Raw genomic sequence first — 13,589 nt, forward strand, 5'->3', positions numbered from 1 at the left:
GCCTGGGAGAGTAAAGACTCCATGCCTCCTTTCCTTAGTTTGGTTTTTGCCTGTAATGCCTGGTCACCCAAACTGATCTGCTGCTTCTTTTCAGCCTTCCCACGAGTTCTGGGTGAACTTAAGCTGTAAATTGAAAGCACACAGAGAATATCTGCAGGCCTGAGAAAACCTCCTTCTCTTTCACATGCGGCAGGGAATGGAGACATAGCCTGGTCTGCGGGGATCAGGTAGAAGATCTTCTGATACAGAAGAGCAAGGAGGCCCCTCTGGAAGGAGCGTCTCCCTCCAGGAAGCCCAGCCAGAAGGAGCCAGGGCAGTCCTAAATCTTCCAGGGCCTGAGGCACTTTGAGCTGCCCTTTGAGAGGAGGGGGTGGTAGCCGGGCACTCTGAGCACAAGAACCAGGCCAGACACTAGGGGCTCCAGGGTGTGAATAGGGGTCACTTGACAGTTGTTTCCTTGTGTTGGGAGGCCCTCGGGTCCTCTCAGGCTTTCTCTGGCCCACTGGGTTTCCTCTGCTCTCCCCTCCTGCTCCCCTCTCTACCCTCATCTTCTCTCTCCACTTCCACTTCTCCCTCCCCTCCCCCTTCCCCATCTCATTTCCTCCATCACCTCCCTTCCCTCTGCTCAGGCACCAGCACAGTAGCGTGCAGCGGAAAGAACTCGCCTGGAGACTGAGACAGCGTCTAACAGCGGCTGACGGTCAGCCCTCAACAGCTGGGAGACCCACAGGCTCGGAAAGCTCGGGCCCAGCCAGACTCAGCCGTCAGCTGAGCGCCTGCGTGGCCTGCAGGCAGAGGGCAGGCAGGGCAGTTTGTAGGGCATCAAACGCTTTGAACTTGTCTGTTCAGCTGCCACCTGTCCTCTCCCTGCAGGAGGTGGGGGATGTGGACGGCAGAGTGTCATGATTGCAGAAAAGAGTCTCCTGGTGGCTGGCCTGAGGGGCAGGAGCCCTGGGCTGGCCCGTTTCATGCACATGCATGTGCTCACGAAATTCTTATCAGACACAATCTCTTATAAGAGAGCTGCAGAATCAAGTGGAGACCAGGATGAGAAGCCCGGCTTCTATTCTGATCAGCGGTGTGACTAACTCTGCAGCTGCTCCTTCTCAGCCACACTTACTCAGGAGCCAGAGTCACTGCCTTGTACTGAAACGACATCGAGGACAACAGAACTGACTCTCTAGAAAGAAGGTTGTGGACATCATGGCACTTCACCCCTGAACACTCCTGCAGGCACCTCCTGAGAACTAGAACATTCTCTTACCAACCAATTCCTGTCTTCACATCTAAAAACAGGAGTAGTCAGTCATTCCATAGCATATAATCTACCCAAATTTCTCCAGTAGCATTTTTCTTCTTCAAATCCAGGATCCAATTTAAGTTTGAACAGTGAGTTTAGTTGTTTTGTCTCTTAGTTTCTTGTCTAGAACAATCTCCTACTATAGTGGGCTGAGTGGTGCCCTCCTCCTCCAAATAAGATATGTCCACATCCCAGAACCAGTGAATATGACCTTGGGAGAAGGGTTCTTTACCAGATCAGCTGGGTTTCCCAGGCGGCTCAGTGGTAAAGAATCCATCTGCCTGCCAATGCAGGAGACACAAGAGATGCAAGTTCGATCCCTGGGTTGGGAAGATCCCCTGGAGGAGGAAATGGCAACCCAGTCCAGTATTCTTGCCTGGGAAATCCCATGGACAGAGAAGCCTGGTGGGCCACAGTCCATGGGGTCACAGAGTCAGACATGACTGAGTACACGCATGAGGAATGAAACAAGATTAGTTAAGGACCGTGAGATCATTCTAGGTTACCTAGGTCCCCAAATTCAGTGACACATGTCTTTATAGGAAGGAGCGGAAGACACAGACTCAGAGGAGGAAAGGCCACGTGAAGGCAGAGGCAGAGATCAGATCTCAGCAGCAGCCAAGGAGCCACTGGAAGTTGGAAGAGGCACGGAAGGATTCTCCCCTAGGGCTTTTGGGAGTAAATCTTACCAACATCTTGATTTCCAGTCTCCAGAATGGTGAAAGAATCAATTTTTATAGTTTAAAACCATCACATTTGTGGTAATTTCTTATGACATCTCTAGAAAACTCATACACTCACTTTTCTTGGAATCATCTTATAGAAGGTCCCAAAATGTCTGAAATTGTCTTCAGATTGACCTTTTAAAGTCATCAATCATTTGCCTGCTTAAAACCCTCCAATGTCTTTTCATTGCATTTAAAGCAAGCTAGAGGGGAGAAGGAAATGGAAACCCACTCCAGTACTCTTGCCTGGAGAATCCCTGGGACAGAGGAGCCTGGTGGGCTACAGTCCGTTGGGTTGTAGAGTCGGACATGACCAAGCAACTGACACACACACACACAAAACTGAAGAGATACTTGATGGTGCAAGGGTACACTTTATCTACTCTCCCATCTGCAGGAAGCAGGATGGGGCAGGCAGCACCTGGGAGGCAGGATGGCTCGACTGCCCCCCCAATCCCTTCTGGAAGTCTTGGGGCCTCAGTGCCTGCAGCAGCTGGCCTTGAGCAAATAAAAGACTAAGTTGTTTACTGTAAAATAATAATAATAATAATAAAGTAAGCTAGAGAGAGAGGGAAATGGCAACCCACTCCAGTATTCTTACCTGGAAAATTCCATGGTCAGAGGAGCCTGGCTGGCTACAGTTCATGGGGTCACAAAAGAGTCGGACGTGACTGAGCGACTAAGCAACAAAAACAACAAATATTGGTCTCTATGCACATATGTAAGAGAAAAGAAATTTGCACCCTTAACATTAACAAACTACTAAATGTAAAATATTAGATAACCAAAAAGGACCACTCTAAAGCACAGGGAACTCTATATTCTATAATAATCTAAATGGGAAAATAATTTGAAAAGGAATACATATACATAGATATATGTATATACATATACATAGATATAGATATATATACATATACCTAGATATATGTATATGTATAACTGAATCACTGCTGTACACTTTAAACTAACACAACATTGTAAATCAACTACTCTCCAATATAAAATGAAAATCAAGTGAAAAAAAAAGAAAAAGGGTAAGCTGAGGCACTTCCCTGGTTAAGAATCTGCCTTCCAATGCACGGGACACAGGTTTCGATCCCTGGTCATGGAATTAAGATCTTACATGCTATGGAGCAACTAACCTCTGACTCCACAGCTACTGAGCCCATGTGCTCTAAAACCCGAGCACCAAACTAGAGAAGTCCTGGCCACAGTAAAGGCACAGTGCAGCTGAAACAAACAAATAAAAACAACCTATAAACTTTCCCCCCTGATTTAAAAAGCCCAAAGTGGTCTGACTCCTCCTCACTCCTCTTAACTCACCTTTCTTTTTCTCCCCCTCACCCATCTCTCTCCAGCCTCACCTTTCTGCAGTTCCTCAGACATGCCAAGTTCATCCCAGACTTATCCTTGCCCAAGTGGCAACTCAATACAATTTTTCATCTTTGAATCCTGGGTCAGGGGAAAACAATTATGAAGGGCATTACTGGGATCTTTGTGGGGAGGGCAACATGAATATGGACCATATATGAGATGATATTGTATCAATGTGAAATTTCTTTGGTGGGTTAATGGTATCGTGGGTGTGTAGGAAAATGTTCTTATGAGATGCATGCTGAAGTATTTAGGGGTGAAATATAATGTCTGGAACTTACTTTCAAAGGAATTATGGGGAAATATTAACAATTGGTAATTGTTATAACCTGGGAAAAGGGTATTGCGTGCGTGTCCTTCATGTCTGACTCTTTGCGATTCCCAGTGGACTGTAGCCTGCCAGGCTCCTCTGTCCTTGGGATTTCCCAGGCAAGAACACCAGAGTGGGGTGCCATTTCCTACTCTAGGGGACCTTCCTGACCCAGAGATCGAACCTGGGTCTCCTGCATCTGCTGCACTGGCAGGCGGATTCTTTGCCACTGTGTCACTTTGGAAACCCTTAGCATCCTGTGGCCATCAGCTGCTCTCCTGTTCTCCAGTTGACAGGTAGCTGGTTGGAAGGTTCAGGCAGGTGGATGGAGAAGCAATTTTACCATGCGGGCAGGCCTGGAGATAATGAACAGGGTGGAGGATGGCGGCGGGTGGGGAGTTGAGGACTGTCTGCCTCCTTCCCTGGCTTTTGGCTTCTGGGGATGCAGAAGAGGTTTCTAGAGCCCAGGGGAAGAATGAGCCCCTAATATCAGTGCTGCTATTTTAACTTACACACTCTTCGATAACTCTCATCTTTAAGAAGGAGGTGATAAATAGTTTTGGAGCATCCTCCAAATTTCAATGTTCCTCAGCTTTGAGTGTTAAACTCAATAAACCTGGATGGTTCAGACTGCAGACATGTCATTCTAGCATCTGGCCAGAAGGTGGCAGCAACACACCTCTTTATTTTCCAGACTCCACAACCATGGGAAAAATTTTTTTCAGGCGCCTCTGGGTTCCCTTCAGTTGAACCAACAGTTGTTTGATTTAGATCCTGTACTAGATACTAGGGACCCGAAAGTGAATGAGATTTGATTGCTGCCCTCAAATATTGTATTGTCAGGGAGCAGGAGAGTCAGACATATAAACAGATTACTAGTTTACTATTCGTAGCTGTGTGACCTTGGGCACGATGCTTAACCTCTCCATGCTTCAATTTCCTCAACTGTAAAATGGGAATAGTGTCAATACTTATGTCATAGCATTATTGTGAGGATTAAAAGTGATAATGTGTAAAATGCTTAGCATAGTGCTTCAGTTCAGTTCAGTTCAGTTCAGTCGCTCAGTCGTGTCCGACTCTTTGTGACCCCATGAATCGCAGCACGCCAGGCCTCCCTGTCCATCACCATCTCCCGGAGTTCACTCAGACTCACGTCCATCGAGTCAGTGATGCCATCCAGCCATCTCATCCTCTGTCATCCCCTTCTCTTCCTGCCCCCAATCCCTCCCAGCGTCAGGGTCTTTTCCAATGAGTCAACTCTTCGCATGAGGTGGCCAAGCATCATTCCTTCCAAGGAAATCCCAGGGTTGATCTCCTTCAGAATGGACTGGTTGGATCTCCTTGCAGTCCAAGGGACTCTCAAGAGTCTTCTCCAACACCACAGTTCAAAAGCATCAATTCTTCATAGGAAATGAATTGTGGGCTTGAGAAGACTTGAGAATCCCTCGGACAGCAAGATCATACCAGTCAATCCCCAAAGAAATCAACCCTGAGTATTCACTGGAAGGACTGATGCTGAAGCTGAAGCTCCAATACTTTGGCCACCTGATGCGAAGAGCCGACTCATTGGAAATTATTCTGGTGCTGGGAAAGACTGAGGGCAGGAGAAGGGATTGGCAGAGGATGAGATAGTTGGATGGGGTCACTGACAATGAACATGAGCTTGAGCAGATTCCGGGAGATAGTGAAGGACAGGGAAGCCTGGCATGCTGCAGTCCATGGGGTCACAAAGCGTCAGACATGACTTAGCGGCTGAACCACAATAGCGAGAGAAGTGATGAGATGGAAAAGATACCTAGGGTGCTCCCTGACTGGGAGGAGCAGAGCTCCAAAATGGAGATCATGGGGAAAGGACTCCACTTTGGTGGAGCCACTCTGTCAATGGGGATCCTGAAGCTGGACCAGCCTGGGCGAGCCCACCTGGAATGGAGCTGGACTCCTTCTGGCTGGGGCTCATCTCGCTCCTGCATGCCCAGAACACACAATACCAGCAGGCCCTGAACAACCAGGACGTGTCTTCCTGGAGAGGGAGCCATAATCAGCTCACTGTACAACCTCAGACCGGCAATTCTGTCCCTCTGAGCCTCAGTTCTGTACAACCTCAGACCGGCAATTCTGTCCCTCTGGGCCTCAGTTCCTACCTAAGTGATGGGGTGGGTATCACAGGAACCAAGGATGGTGCCGAGTTCCACATGTGGGACACTGTGGAGAGTCGGCTGTACAGTCGGCCAACTCAGGGACACTAGGGCTTTGCATCTAGGGATGTAAAGATGAAGAAAGCAGGAAGGCAAGGAGATCTGGGGGAGGACACTGAAATTTCCCAGGATGTGGAATGCAGGTTGAGCCAATCCTAGACCTTGAGGGGCAGGGAGACCCCAGTTGACACTTAGATACAACTAATGAGGGTGGTGTCACTGTTTCTGTATGTCTGTTTTCTCTGTCACATAGGAGGGGAAAAGGCATTCAACCATGTTGAGCACCTACTATGAGCCTCACAACATGTTAATTGCTTCATGTACAATACCTCAATTAGATCTCATGACCCCTCTGTGAGAAAGGTATCATCATTCCTGTTCTACAGATGAAAAGAAAAAAAAACGGAAGCTCAGAGAGGACATGTAACTTGCCCAAGGTCACACAGCTAGTAAGTGCCCGGTCTGGTGACCTGATCTCTTTTCCAATGACCTTTCCCTCCATTCCACCTTAGCCTTAGCTGCCCACTCCCTTAGAAACACCCTAAGAATCTTATCCGTAAACATCCCAGCTCCAGAATCTCGAATTCATGCATCCTGCTCTCTGAAAACAGCATCCTACCCTCTGAGTGCCTCTTTCGACCCCTTTATCCTGTGACTGTTCTTTGGTCTCATCTGAAAGTCCAGCTGTGGACCTCTTTACTCTCTCAATACCCTGCCTTCTCTTCCCTACACACCCTTCCTCATCCAGCTCTGAGACCATGGCTGGTCATTTAGCAGCTATCTTGCCAGTAATCTAAACTTCATTGCATACCTGCCTTGCAAACCTGTGAATACATCCAGTTGTCTGTTCTGAGTCTTCACCAGAGCAGCCAAGGACAGCAGAAGGAGGAGGGGTATTAACACTGGCTAATTCTTATACAGCATGTATTACCTGCCAAGCACTAAGCGCTTCACATACTGGAATCCATTTACTTTTCCAACACTAGGGGGTTAAGGTACCATTATTATCATTCCCACTGATGGATAAAGAAAATGGGGTGAACAGAGGTTAAATCACTCAAGCAAACTCAAAGCATACAGCTAATTAGGTTGAGGAGCCGAGATCAAACCCATGCAGCCAGTCTGTCCAGTGTCCGTGTCTTAATCAGTGCGTATTTGCCCAGGGCACTGAGGTTACCCTTTCCTCCTTCCATCAGCCGGGAAGTACTGGGCTCCTGCCACCCTGTCCCCACGCCACTGCTCTTAGTGGGGACAATCCAAAGGAAGTCCAGACCCTTCCTCACTGTATTTGGGGGCTGAGAATATCCCTCTAGAGATTTGTAATAGTAGCACTGGTAATAGTAAAATTAGCTTAAAATTTCAGCCTTTATTATATGTGTCCTAAGTATTTTACATGTATTTATGTAACCCTCCTGACAACACTGATGTGGAAGCCACAATTATCCCCCTTTGGCTGGAGCTCATGAGAGGATTTTACAATAATAAGCCTGTATTTGTACAGCAGAGTGTTGGAATCAGATGGGAAGCGTGGCGGCTGGACTAGGGCCCTGGTTCTTAGCCGTGACACTTTCCTTTCTTCTGCCCCCAGACATCCCAGGCCCCACTCTTTCTGAGTGTGGGGGAGTAGTCTTCTTCGAGTTGCCAGCAGGCCTGGTTCCCAAACCCAGGTCAGACCCTGGCCTAACAGCTCCCAGGCCCTGTCGAGGTGGCTCTGCTTCCCTCTACTCTGAGGCTTCTGGGTGGTGAGCTGGGAGCTGAAGCAGGGGAGGGGATGGGAACCCCACCAGTAACTCCTCAGGCCAGCCCCCCGAATCTGCCAGCAGTTCCCTACAGAGGTAAAGCCTGAGCTGGTCCTCCCCAGGACCTACCCCTCTGCAAGAAGCACCAGCTCAGACTCCCAGTCCGCTCCGAGGACAGCAGACAGGGGCGGGGCAGGGCCTAGGATGGAGTGGATGGGGCTCCAATGGCAGCTGGGGGTCAGAACTCAGGGCTTCAGCAGAAAGCACCACGGCTTCCCCAGTCCCGTCCTCATTCTTTTCGGAGCCCCAGCCCTAGCCCAAGCAGGACCCTCCCTCTCCCCACTTTCAAGACCAGCCCTGGTTCATCCATCCCATCCCCTCTCTCCCATCCTCCCTCTTCCCATTCCCCTGGCAACCAAACCAGACTCATCAAGGAGAAGGACCTGGCAGCTGTACAGGGAGAGACTAATAGCCCGGAAGGAAGGAGGGGCCTGGAGAGGAGCAAGGCGGCAGGGATGTGAGCCGGAGGGCGTTGGCCCATCTCGGAGGCCATACAAAGGCGGGAGGCTCCTCTGCCCTGCAGTGCAGAGGAGATGGCCAGCCAGGCAACCGCCCTCCTTGTCCAGAGATCCAGCCCGGAGTCCCAGACCTGATTCCCCAGACGCCCAGCTCTTGTCTTCCGGGCCAGTCTTACGCAGACCTGTCCTTACTGGAGAGCCCTGGAGTCCCTGGCGGCAGCAGCCCCATAGCTCCTGGCAAGCCCAACAGGCCTCAGCACCCGGCTCCTGCAGACCACCCACGCTGCCTCTGTCCACTCCTGAGCAGCCTGTGCCTGCATTCTGGAAGCCATTTGACATGGAAAGACCAGACATCAGCCTCCCCACGTTAGTGCAGTGGGGAAGGGTATGAAGGGACGCGTGGTTGTGTGTGTCTAGCGTGTGCACTTAAGTATACGGTGCTATTTTGCTTCTGCATCTGTTTGTGTGCACAGGCGTGCAGCTCTGTTCTGGGCCTTTTTCCCCTCATCCCTGAACTGGTGGGGATGGGTACCTTCTCTTTCCTCTTCTCTACCCATCCAGCCCCGCCCATTGCTGGGTACCTGCGGCTCCTCAGTACTGGAAATGGTCCATCTCTCAGGCTTGGCAGCAGCTGCTGCCCCTCAGCCCCCTCCCCTTCCTACCTCAGGAATGGCCCTGGTTCCCGTAAGGCCGTGACTGAGCAGCGGTTGGCTGGGGGAAGGGAGAAGCCAGTAAAGACAGACAGCATACACTGGCTCACTGAGCTCGGCCTCCGGCAGGGCACAGATGTCTGGGGTGGGACTCAGAGCTGGGACCCTCTGCCCCCTCTGATGTGCCCATCTTGTTGGGGCCTGGGGTGGATTTGGGATCTGTGTCTTTAAGGGTGAGACATCAGCAGGCAACCCCCTGGCCAAGTGTCCAGGGGAGGGGGAGGGGAAGAAGCCAGTCCATTAGCAGCAGAGCTGGCGCCAGGCAGCAACCCTGCCCAGAGCCCTGGGGATTATGGAGAGACCAGCCCTCCCTCACCCACCTCGGCTGCCTCTGCGTTCCTGTCCCCCAGATCTCCCTGGGTGCGGTGACGAGACAGCAGTTGAAAGTGGAACCTAGCCTTCAGGGGACATGTGGAGTCACAGACTCTGGGGCCTAAGCCAGGCCGATTCTCCATCACCTGGGCCACCTCCTCCCTACTCATGTGAAGCCTGCCCCTTAACCTCCAGTCCTCCTATCCCTCTACCGTGACCAGCTCTTTCAGCCAGCGACCCCCAGTTCAAGTCAGGCCCTCCCATCCTAGGCTCTAGCTCTGGATGCTTGCTAGAAGTCACTGACCCTCACCTCCCTGCCTGTCTGTGGCCTGTGGTCGCCATCCCTGCTTCCTTCCCCGCCAGCAACAGGGGGAATCAAGTGGGCCAGGCGCCAGCACCAGGGAGCGAGGGTGCGGCACTCCCGCGGCTCCGCAGGGGTGGGGCGTCCCCCTCCCCACATAGCCCCACCGTCAGGCCAGTGGGAGGAGCAGCCCAGCCCCCCCACCCCCCAACCCGCAGGCCTATAAATCCGCCTCGCAGCGGTCTGCGGCTCCTTCCCCGCGCCCTGACCAGCTCTGCCGGCGTTGACTGCCCATCCTCGGCCGCCATGAGCCACCCGTCGGGCCTCCGGTCCAGCGTCAGTTCCACCTCCTACCGCCGCACCTTCGGGCCACCGCCCTCACTGTCCCCGGGGGCCTTCTCCTATTCGTCCAGCTCCCGCTTCTCGAGCAGCCGCCTGCTGGGCTCGGCGTCCCCCGGCGCCTCCGTGCGCCTGGGCAGCTTCCGCGGTCCCCGGGCGGGCACGGGCGCCCTCCTGCGCCTGCCCTCGGAGCGCCTCGACTTCTCCATGGCCGAGGCGCTCAACCAGGAGTTCCTGGCCACGCGCAGCAACGAGAAGCAGGAGCTGCAGGAGCTCAACGACCGCTTCGCCAACTTCATCGAGAAGGTGCGCTTCCTGGAGCAGCAGAACGCGGCCCTGCGCGGGGAGCTGAGCCAGGCCCGGGGCCAGGAGCCGGCGCGCGCCGACCAGCTGTGCCAGCAGGAGCTGCGAGAGCTGCGGAGGGAGCTGGAGCTGCTGGGCCGGGAGCGCGACCGGGTGCAGGTGGAGCGCGACGGGCTGGCGGAGGACCTGGCAGCGCTCAAGCAGAGGTCAGAGGGCAGGGCCAGGGCGGGGCGGCGGCCGTCGAGGCTGCCGCCGGGAGGGAGGAGCCGCCCCTCGCCTGTCCGCCTGGGCGTGTGCAGGCAGCACCCTCGTCGGCGGGCACTCCCCCACCAGCACCACTTTGCTGAGTCTCAGGGGAGGTTAGGGAGGGGGAGTTACTATGTCTCCCCTGTGTACAAAGGGGCCCCACTCCAGCTTCCAGCCGTTTACAGAGAAAATGGGGCAAGTCCATCAGGCAGCCTGAAGACCCCTTCCTAGAGGCTGCAGTAGCAGCTCTGACCCAGATCCTGGGGGTCGCGGTCTGCAGGCTGGGCGGTGACCCCGGAGCTCAGTTTCTGCACACTCTTCCCACCAGGTTTGAGGAAGAGACTCGCAAGAGGGAGGATGCGGAGCACAACCTCGTGCTTTTCCGTAAGGTGAGCTCGGTCTCCCCATCCCCACCCCTCCCACCGTCTGCATATCCAGGGTGGCATCTGTGGGCAAAGGGAGGGAACCAGAAGCCCCCAGAGACAGACAGGAAGGGCCAGGCTCTTCCTCGACCTAAGCAACCCCTCCCTGCTCTCGAACCCCCACTGTCACCCCCTGTAGGACGTGGACGACGCCACCCTGTCCCGCCTGGAGCTAGAGCGCAAGATTGAATCTCTGATGGATGAGATTGAGTTCCTCAAGAAGCTGCACGAGGAGGTGGGTGGACCCAGGTGTTAGGTGCGACTTCAGAGGTTGAGGGTGGTCTCTGGAGCTGGGGGACAAGCTCACGAAGAGAGTCGGGGGTGGAGCGTTGAAAGAGAAAAGAGATTCACTGAGTAGACGCGGGCCCTCCCTCCACCCCCTCTACAGGTGGTTAGACTCACACCCCTGCGCCACCTGGTGGCAAGCAGCGGAGATGCACCCCTGAAACCTCGCGGATGACAGTACCCGCGGGGCACGGGCTGTGCAGGCCTAAGCGTGCTGCGCTCCCTGGCGCCCCCTTCTGTTCATTCAAGTGTTTCTTCTCTTTTCTGCGCGCCAACTGCGTGGCCCGCGTGGGATCTGCGCGATGAACTCGGCATCTTGACCTGGGCGACAGGAGCTGAGAGACCTGCAGCTGAGCGTGGAGAGCCAGCAAGTGCAGCACGTCGAGGTGGAGGCGGCCGTGAAGCCCGAGCTGACAGCGGCGCTGAGGGACATCCGAGCCCAGTACGAGAGCATCGCGGCGAAGAACCTGCAGGAGGCAGAAGAGTGGTACAAGTCCAAGGTGCGGGGGCGCGGGGGCGGGGGTGTTGGGAGGGCCTGGAAAGGTGGGGCGCTGGGGGGAAGGACCCATCCGGTCTGCTCACGCCCGAGTTGTCACCCTCGCCGCAGTACGCGGACCTGTCCGACGCCGCCAACCGGAACCACGAGGCCCTGCGCCAAGCCAAGCAGGAGATGAATGAGTCCCGACGCCAGATCCAGAGCCTGACGTGCGAGGTGGACGGGCTTCGCGGCACGGTGAGGACCATGCTGCGCGCCCCGGCCCCGGGGGTGGAGGACGAAGGCTGTGCTCCCCCTACTGACACCCCTCTTCCCCCGCCTCCCCAGAACGAGGCGCTGCTCAGACAGCTGCGGGAGCTGGAGGAGCAGTTTGCCCTGGAGGCCGGCGGGTACCAGGCGGGCGCCGCGCGGCTTGAGGAGGAGCTACGGCAGCTCAAGGAGGAGATGGCACGTCACCTGCGAGAGTACCAGGAGCTTCTCAACGTCAAGATGGCCCTGGACATCGAGATCGCCACCTACCGGAAGCTGCTGGAGGGCGAGGAGAGCCGGTGAGGGGCGGGTGGGGCGTGGTCGGGATGGGTGGGGGTGGAGGAGAGGCGGGTGGAAGGCCAGGGTCCCCCCCAGCCCCACGCCGAGTAGCTGACTACAGGTTTTGTCCCCAGGATTTCCGTGCCAGTCCATTCCTTTGCATCCTTGAGTATAAAGACGACTGGTGAGTCTTCCGCGTCTGACTTCCAACCTGTCTGTCCCCTTGTCCATTTGTACCTGGCTGCACTCGACATGGCTCTGCTCAGGGATTGATTCTTGCCTGGCCCTAGTCTGTCCTCGCCCCTGATCCTCGGGCCCTACCCCTCCCAAAGAGATATTCAGTTCAGTCGCTCAGTCTATCCGACTGTTTGCGACCCCAAAGAAATATAGGGGCTTGGACATCCCAAGACTCCTCCCCTCAACCTCAAATCCTGCCTTTTTCAGTACCTGAGGTGGAGCCTCCCCAGGAAACCCACAGCCGGAAGATGGTTCTGATCAGGACCATTGAGACTCGGGATGGAGAGGTGAGATGGGCCACTTGAGCCCAGGACCCCATCATGTCCCATAGTATTTCTGAGCCCAGCCTGGTGTAAGCAATCTTCGGGTGTTTGTGGGTGAGTGATTCTTGGGGTGAGAGTGAGACAGGGAGATGGAGGTGGATGTTCAGATGGGAGCCTCAACTGGTTGAGAGGGAGGGGGTACACTTTGCCACAAAGGAGCTAGAGGGAGGGTGGTGCTGAGTGGTTGTGCCCCTCACATGCCTCACCCCCCAGCAGGTGGTGACAGAGTCTCAGAAGGAGCAACACAGTGAGCTGGACAAGTCTCCTCAGAGCTACTGAACTGATCAGAGCTCCCTGCCCTGCCCCAGGCCTCTGAGGCCAAATCCTAACACCAGTCCGGAATTGTCTCCTCCCCTCTGCATGTGTCCAGGGGATGGCGCCAGTCACCCCGTACCTGGCCGGTAGCCAAGCCCTACCCAGCACTGTAGCTGGGCCTCTCCCTGCCTCTCCATGCCCACATAGGCATGACCCACATGTTCCCCACTTCTAGTCCTGCTAAGGGTCTCTATGGTCCCCATTTCTTGTCCTGGTAAAAGTCTGTATGTTCCCCCCATTTCTCATTCTGCTAAGAAGCTGACCAACCCCAGGACGAGTCTATTCCTGCCACAACCCCAAGGTTAGTGGGTGGGTCAGGGTCTGAGTTTCACTTTTAAATCAAATAAAACTGTTATCAAGGGAACCCTCTTCAGTGGTGATCATTTTGTAGTGTATAAATATATGGAATCACTATGCTACATACCTGAATGTAATATAATACTGTAAGTTAGTTATATCTTGGTTTTTTGAAAAATCATGGAATCGTTAAGAGAGAAAGAGAAAACTCCCCAGTGCGCTTGTGTTTGTGTTATGGGGGCATCCGTGCAAAGGAGGCTCGGCACTATTTTCCCCTTGCCTCAAGTCATTTCTCCTCTGACTCTCACTGT

General features: G+C 54.0%; 1 protein-coding gene across 1 annotated transcript; it reads left to right on the plus strand.

Moving 5' to 3' along the window:
• The first annotated feature begins 9,784 nt into the window (after window positions 1-9,784).
• Window positions 9,785-13,345, plus strand: PRPH (peripherin). The gene is made up of 9 exons (XM_040234119.1): window positions 9,785-10,335; window positions 10,704-10,764; window positions 10,937-11,032; window positions 11,415-11,582; window positions 11,690-11,815; window positions 11,906-12,126; window positions 12,241-12,290; window positions 12,551-12,630; window positions 12,883-13,345. Exons 1-9 carry the CDS (start codon window positions 9,794-9,796, stop codon window positions 12,943-12,945), a joined length of 1,407 nt encoding a protein of 468 aa, XP_040090053.1. The 5' UTR covers window positions 9,785-9,793; the 3' UTR covers window positions 12,946-13,345.
• Window positions 13,346-13,589: the final 244 nt, after the last annotated feature.

Source organism: Oryx dammah, unplaced genomic scaffold (genome assembly GCF_014754425.2).
Source record: "Oryx dammah isolate SB20612 unplaced genomic scaffold, SCBI_Odam_1.1 HiC_scaffold_29, whole genome shotgun sequence".
Classification (NCBI taxonomy): Eukaryota; Metazoa; Chordata; class Mammalia; order Artiodactyla; family Bovidae; genus Oryx; species Oryx dammah.

Coding starts and splice junctions, on each gene's coding strand:
- PRPH (XM_040234119.1), top strand. CDS start 9,794: ATGAGCCACCCGTCGGGCCTCCGGTCCAGCGTCAGTTCCACCTCCTAC. Junction 10,336..10,703: donor CTGGCAGCGCTCAAGCAGAG/GTCAGAGGGCAG, acceptor TCTTCCCACCAG/GTTTGAGGAAGAGACTCGCA. Junction 11,033..11,414: donor TCAAGAAGCTGCACGAGGAG/GTGGGTGGACCC, acceptor CCTGGGCGACAG/GAGCTGAGAGACCTGCAGCT.